The sequence below is a fragment of the Adiantum capillus-veneris genome, chromosome 23 (assembly GCF_014529385.1).
Source record: "Adiantum capillus-veneris isolate H3 chromosome 23, ASM1452938v2, whole genome shotgun sequence".
NCBI classification, from domain to species: Eukaryota; Viridiplantae; Streptophyta; class Polypodiopsida; order Polypodiales; family Pteridaceae; genus Adiantum; species Adiantum capillus-veneris.
Genome location: NC_140953.1, coordinates 21,675,635 through 21,683,336, shown reverse-complemented (window position 1 = coordinate 21,683,336; position 7,702 = coordinate 21,675,635). Strand labels below are relative to the sequence as shown.

At 44.8% G+C, this 7,702-nt stretch overlaps 1 protein-coding gene across 1 annotated transcript; it reads left to right on the top strand.

The window, feature by feature from the left end:
• The first annotated feature begins 3,799 nt into the window (after positions 1-3,799).
• On the top strand, positions 3,800-5,278 carry MIND (septum site-determining protein (MIND)). The gene is made up of 2 exons (XM_086497378.1): positions 3,800-4,895; positions 4,964-5,278. Exons 1-2 carry the CDS (start codon positions 3,932-3,934, stop codon positions 5,089-5,091), a joined length of 1,092 nt encoding a protein of 363 aa, XP_086353504.1. The 5' UTR covers positions 3,800-3,931; the 3' UTR covers positions 5,092-5,278.
• Positions 5,279-7,702: the final 2,424 nt, after the last annotated feature.

Here is a 7,702-nt window from a genome sequence, read left to right as displayed (position 1 = left end):
CTTTACGCTCGATTGAGCAGTTTGTCCCAGTTTATGCTTGTAGAGTTTGCAAATTGTGGAGTTGATTTTAGGCATATGTGAGCGTCAGTTTTAATGCAATTGATCATGCTTTTGAGCATTGTGTAGTGGTCAAGTTACCTCCCACTTTGTTGCCAGTTTGGCGTGGTTTATGGTTGAGATTGTACTTGAGGTTTTGCTCAGTTTACAGGGGAGATTCTGTCAGATTTTTTCCAGATTTCTCGCCATACTTTGGTTCTTAGCCATACATTTATGGTATGCTCATAGGGGTTATAGGTTTCCTTTGATTTTGCTTCATGTTCTCACATCTATGCATATTCCAAGCGTGAGACTACATCATGCAGGTTACAGGTTTTCACTATTGAGCTACTGGTTCATTTATGCTTGATTAGCATAGTGGTCACCGTGATCTCCCACTTTGTTGCCATTTTGGCATTCACTTACAGCAGCAGACGTGTGTGACATTGAGAGACGGCGGTCTCGTACTTGCCGATACTTGCGTTGTTGGCATTGCGGTCACACAAGGCACATTAGACGCCGTTGTTTCAGACGTATGAGACAACAACGGAGATGTATGCGAGATGCGAATACGGCTTTTACACATGTTAGAGAGGCAGTTCCAATGGCAACCTATGCCAGTGTGACGATGATGTCATGCTTGCCACCAGTGTACCTCTTACATATTTGTCTATGGTTAGCACACTTTCTCCACAGTGGTTACTAGATAGCGATGCAGTTTTCCACGTCACACCATGTCGTGAGTGGTTTAACACATTTTCTAGTGGGAGACTTGGCTGTGTGCACTTGGCCAATGGTTCGGCGTTTGATATAGAGGGTGTGGGAGATGTTTGTTTGTCATTGCCTAGTGGTGTGTCATACATACTACGACATGTGCACTACGTTCTTCACTAAGATAGAGCTTGATCTCAGTGAGACAATTGGCAGCTTTTGGTTGTCAGGTAGTACTACTTAGAGAGCAGTCTTTCCAGATGCATCGAGGTTCACTAGTGATTGCCAGAGGAGCTCGCAGCGGCCTGGTATATCCTATGCATGTGTCTGAGGTTCATGACGGTGTAGTCTCGGTTTTGTTGCTAGCATGCTTTGAGTGGGAGACAAGACGTGTATTTTTCGCCAGTGATCTTATCATGCTCAGGAGATAGAGCATTTAGCTATGCAGGACATGCTAGTAGACTCTGTAGAGACAGCGATAGAGCGACAATGCTCTAGTGAGACACAACAGTTGTTGTTAGACTTTGTGCAGGTAGAGGTAGAGCAGGTCTGCTCCGTAGAGACACAGACAGAGCTGACAGATATGGAGTTTTTTGACATGCTCATGTTAGAGGCTGATGAGTTGGTCCAAGGATGCACAATTTTGCCTATGGGTGAGAGGGACATAGCTTCCCCAGTGTCGGTGTTGACACACATCCATATGCGATGGGTAGTCCTCATGATGCAGCTTTTGCAGATAGCACAGAGGAGGCGAGTACAACCACTCTTGTGCAGGTTTCGTCAACGTTCGGGCGTTTCATGTTCGAATTGTTACTGTCAAGGCCCGACCTAGCAGCTGTAGTGGGAGTATTTGCAACATGGATTGTCAGCCGTACGATGGCTGGCACTAGCATTATGCTTCGTGGAGCTTTGCAGACCATACAGAGTTGTCTGCGGGATCACATGCACGCTCTAGCATGGGTACGCACACTAGCCTACCACCAAAGCCGCTACGACTGCGTGTAGATCGACACAGTGAACCACTGGGCGTAGGTTGAGAGAGTCTCTCACCTAGTTTCTTGTACATACTAGTAGTTTAGTAGTAGGCCTTACTTATCGGTGCATCGCCTTTAAGTGGGAGATTGTTGGGGTAAAGGCGCTCTGCCTTTTGCTCGGCTGGACGTCCAATTTCCGGCCGCCCGCCCATGTGTGTACATACCCTTATTCTTCATTACATATGAGAATAAGGAGTTCCTCATCTTTAGGCTTGCAAGGCTGCTCCACCCACATCGGCTTGTGCTTATCCCCTTCCCTGCATGCATCACACCGCGCACGCACGGACGCATCCACACACACGTGCACTCATCATTGAGTTGCCTCGGTTCCTTCCAGCTCTGTACCCACCTCACACTAAGCCAACAAACCAAAAGAAATATCTGGAGATAGCAGATGGGCTTTGAACATGGTATGTCAAGGGTTACGACATGCTCGGATACATCGACCACCACAAGTACAAAGAAGATTTGCTTTGAGGATGTGATACAAGTCTTCACAAATTGTTTTTACCCGCCGTTAAGTGTCATAGATTTGTTCTGTTTTATACCATCATATATTTTCTGTCAAAAGCCTTGTTTTTAGGATGTCAGTTTTCAGTTATTGCCATGACAAAAAGTTTTACGGGTTATAGACACTGTCACATATGAGTGGTAAGACTTCCCAAAAACATTTATTCTCAACCCATTTTTGTTGCACTTTTCGTGCGGTTACTAGGTACACCTTAAACCCAAGGTTTGGCAATGAACTAGAAACTCCATTTGTTGGTAGCTAGTTTTTTAACCTACACCCTATCTGTTCAAGGAGGGGTTTACTATCATAGTACCAAGTTATATACACCAAAAATCCTTGGTTGTGAGAGAACTTAAAACTCACGGTTGTCGAGTACACCAAAAACTCGAGGTATCATGAGATTGGTCTGTTTAGTTTGGGCTTGAGAGGGGATTGTTGGGTTCAAGCCCTCGCTCAGTTGTTGGTATACCCGTGGGAAATGCCTCTTGAAGGCATGCAGATCACTTGTAGTTTGCATGGCTAATGTTTGCCTAAAAGGCTATATATGTAAAGCTTTTATTAATAAAACATAGCGTGCTTTTTTATTGTCGAGTTCATCTCTCTCTCTCTCTCTCTCTCTCTCTCTCTCTTTTTCCCCTGCTCTGCACACCTCCAAGTCATGGCATCTTCGCCATCATCCACCCTAGCTCCGCTCTCAACACTATGCTGACATATGAGAGCTGGCTGTTCAAATTCAAAAGAAGCAACAAGCAACTAAGAAACCTTATTGACACCACCACTAGGCAATTGGGAAATAATCTCGAAATCGCTAACTGAAAGTTTTGCTTTATACCAAAATTCAAGAAAGGAGAGGAGGAATGTAGAAGGAGTGAACCAACCTTAAGCTTGAATGGTGGGCGGAGGAAGCTTCTAGGAGTAGTAACCAGCGAGTTACCGCAGTAACTAGCAGTGCATAGTCAGTCAGACACCAGTTCAACAGCCTATAAATATAACCCATTACTCATTTTGTATAGCTTTTGACTCTTTAGAATTTTCACTAGTCTACATCTGGAGCTACTTGTCCTCTTGTAATCATTTTGGTGCGCGCTCTCTCTCTCTTTTGTGATGACAAAGCTAGCTCCTGTGATATTGAATGCTCTCCAATGTATTCTACATGTCTAAAATACAATCCTATTTCCAATTTCATTAACAGTATCTTGTCTTTCAGTCTCAGCGTTTTATCTTTTGGTCCTAGTGTTGCTCCTTTCAGTTTTGGTATTGTTTTCCAGCAATCGTCGAGTCTTCTAAGTCTGACATCTCTAGTCTATGTACCAACTTGGAATAGCTATCTGAACGCATCCAACTCATTCCAGCTTTCCATGTGGCACTAATTTGGAAGCTTCATCCTAAGATGCACCCAAAATCCAACCCTTTAATAAGGACTACTTAAGTAGTTCAAAAAGTTAATTTGGCCCACTAATTAGTCGCTTATCTTTAAGCATTTAGGTGAACGCTAGAAATCCAAAAATTCAAGAAGAGCTTGTGGAGAGACAAAACGGTATCGACCCAGTTTTGAGCAAGAAAGGTATCAATTCTCTGCGTATCTTCCTGCACAGACGCGGGGGGTTGAGAAGGTGACATGGTACTTTAAAATGCTAGAATGTGGTCTGTACATGGAGGACCCCCTACCACTACTAGCCTTCATTGCCAGGCATTTCCCTTTCTCTCACAAGCTTCCGCTCATGTAAGCTCGTCATCGACAACATCGCAGTTGAGATGTTCAGAGCCAACAACTTATTCTAGGGTTTTCAGTACAGGCTCTGAATGCTCCTTGTCGGAAAGGATAGCAGCAGGCAAAAGCTCATGTTGGGGAATCAAGAGACTTCTCAGCCCAGTGCAGCATCCGTGCAAGGTGAAAGCATTCAAAATTACTTCTGTTTTGCAGTGGAACAGAAGACCACAGCTCGCAGGCCAGGTCCCAAGAGTGGTTGTCATCACATCTGGTAAGGGTGGTGTGGGCAAGACTACCACCACCGCCAATATTGGACTTTGCCTTGCGCGCCTCGACTTCAAAGTGGTTGCTATAGATGCTGATGTGGGTCTGCGCAATCTTGACCTGCTTCTGGGCCTAGAGAATCGTGTGAACTATACTGCCATGGAAGTACTCAATGGAGAGTGCCGCCTCGACCAGGCCCTCATCAGAGACAAAAGATGGACCAATCTGGAGCTTCTCTGTATCAACAAGCCTCGGTACAAAATGCCCCTCGGCTTTGGTGGCAAAGCCCTCACATGGCTTGTAGATGCTCTAAAGAAAAGACCAGAAGGCTCACCCGATTTTATCCTTATTGATTGCCCAGCTGGTATTGATGCCGGGTTCATAACTGCTATCACCCCTGCTAATGAAGCTGTGCTTGTCACCACTCCAGACATCACGAGCTTGCGGGATGCAGATCGCGTAACAGGCCTTTTGGAATGCGATGGCATCAAGGACATAAAGATGATTGTTAATAGAGTAAGAAGTGACATGATCAAGGGAGAGGATATGATGTCAGTGCTTGATGTACAAGAGATGTTAGGGCTACCGTTGCTAGGTGTCATCCCGGAAGATGCAGAAGTGATAAGAAGTACAAATAGAGGGTACCCTTTGGTACTAAATAAGCCACCGACCCTAGCAGGGCTTGCATTTGAGCAGGCAGCTTGGAGGTTGGTGGAACAGGACAGCATGAAAGCAGTTTTGGTCGAAGAGGCGCCTGCCAGGAAGAGTTTTCTGCCATTCTTGGGTTGAGTACCAGGTTCTTCTTAGATCATTTATTTCAATAGTAGTAGTGTACAAGATGGTGGAAACTCATTTGTATTTTTGACCTTTGGTGGTCATTTGTAGCGTTTTTTGTAAGTGGCAGCCAATTGTGTTAACCTCCTCCTCATTTTTTGCCCTGGTTTAGGAACCTGAAGCGTTGCTGGTGTATATGTATGGCTATGTAAATCTTACTTGATGTGTTTTGGTGCTTGTGTTTAGTGCTTACGTGTGTTGTCCGGAAGTTATGTTTAACCAAAGGTTTTCTGTTTGGATTATTGTTTACAGCATGAGTTTCTTTACAGACATTACTGTTGTATTGCTTAAATTTGAGCTTGGACAGCGTGAAGCTATGAAAGGGAACCTCACAGGTCATTTCATGCAGGCAGTTATAATGCAAACCTGCTGGCAAGTGTATATTATACTTAATGGATATAGCAACGGGTTGTCAGAATGTCGAGAGAAGGGAGGACTGCTGCGAGCAAGCAGGGTTACTAGATGAATGGTGTGTCTAGGGGTGCTGATGCCCATACCCCTGAGTTGAAGCACGGATTAGCTGAAGCCAGCATCAACCTCCTCCTGTAACGTGATTGGTAAAGGGAGCCTTCCTTCTACATTGTGCTTTTACAGTGAGTTTTGTGGCTAGGCTGACAAGCTTTCAACATGGCAGCAGTGGAGGGACATGTGTCAATAGATAAAGTGGCCTGAACTTTGCTTGAGGAATGAGTGTGGCTCAGTCATTTTAGGAATGGTCCTTGAATACGATTTACAAGCTGCTGGGTAGTAGGTAGCTTTTGCAGTTTTTAACCTATAAATTTACACATTTGAAGAGAGTTGAGCAACTTAAATAATATCGGTGATAGGAAGTGCCCTTGTTTCACATTTTTCTGCTTTTTCAGCTACGTTGAGCTCTTGTGAGTCGTGACTTTTAAGATGCTTAGGGGGAGACGATAAAGCAGATCGAGTGAAAGTTAGCAAATGCTGAAGCTAGAGGATTGTGTCTTGGTTCTTGCCACTTGATCTATGGGGAAACCTGTGTCTTGGTTCTTGCCGCTTGATCTATGGGGAAACCCTGTCCTTGGCTATTTGGATGATCACTTCCTTTCTGGTGAATATAGCCTCACACATAGTTAGTTCTCCTTGATGTTAGCTAGAACTATTATGAGCTCTTGTGAGTCGTGATGGTGAAGATGCTTAGGGAAGAGGAGGATAAAGAAGATTAAATGAAGGTTAGTTAAGGCTGAAGCTAGAGTACCATGTCTTGGCTCTTGCCACACTTTATCTATCGGGAGAAGCTCTATTTTGACTTGGCTTATGCTTAGCTGTTTGGACCAAATGTTTTAGGTGCTACTCTGCCATTGTTCTAGTGGGTCTGGCTGTTCAAGAGTCTATTGGAGATATGCCATCACTAGATGGTGGCATCCGAGGTTGTATTGCATGGGTGTAGGCCAGATTGGCCTTGCATATGCATTTTAGCCCATTCTGGTCCATTGTTATTGTCCTGGACCTTTGATTAGTTAGTTGACCCTGTTTTGGTCTAGTTGCTCCATTTGTAGACAAGGCGGCACATTATTAGCTTTTATTTTGATGATAGGGCAGCTTTTTTGACTCGTAGAGTACAGTGGTCCTCTAGACCACTTACAGTATAGAAGTGACTCCTACCCATCATTTTTGTTCATCTAGTTGTATGGGCATTCTCTTGAGTTACTGAATTATAGTTCCTCTCTCTCTCTCTCTCTCTCTCTCTCTCTCTTTGTGCTCTTCTTTATCTGCTCTCCTCTGTTTGTTCCTCGGTGGCATCAGAGCAAGAAGGCTGAGGATTGCTTGGAGACCCTATGTCAGGCCTTTGCTCAAGGGATCATCATGGTAGCTTTTTAAATTTTCTGTGTTCTTGCATCCGTCAATTTCGAGTGGTTCCGTTGTGAGAATCTTTGCTATTTGCACCCGTCTTTCCAGGATCTCACCTCTTCTTGCAGTCCTCTTCATAAGAGCTGCATTTGGTGGAGTATTGTCACGAGAAATTGCGTCAAATTTGCTTTGTTTCGCAGCCAATGTGCACCTGCATTTTTTCAGCCCATCGGAGCTTCGTGTGCCCGAGATTTACGCTCCCTCATTACTGAATTTTATCCTCCCCCCCTTTTGCAGCGTTTTTGGTGTGTGAATCAAGTATAAACTGGCATTTTTGCAATCCAGCTACTGCAGATCTACCTTCTGTAAGCCTGGACGACCCTTTCCTGAAGCTCTTGCATCTGTGCCTACACTTGAGAAAAGAGTCGCAACATCTCTTTCATGTGTCGGTCGTTCATTTCTTTTCTTGCTTTGTTCTCGCGATCAAATTTTGCTTTTCTTTCTTCGGCTTGCAAGAGTGCTTGCTCGATCTTCTCTTCACCCTAGTTCTACTCTTTTCCGCGGGCACACCCCTTGGCGGTCTTGCGCTCACACCAAGGTTGCTTTTTCCCACCTCACGTCGATTGGCCGGCCGCTAAGTGCACGGTCCGCTCTCAATGAGTGAAAAGAGGCACAAGGGGAGGTTAGACAAGCCCTTCTTTCTTGGGTTTCCTGTCACTCTTCAAAAACACGATTAGGAATCGACACGCCCAAGTGGTCTTGGGTTAGATGTGACCGCAACAAGCAAAA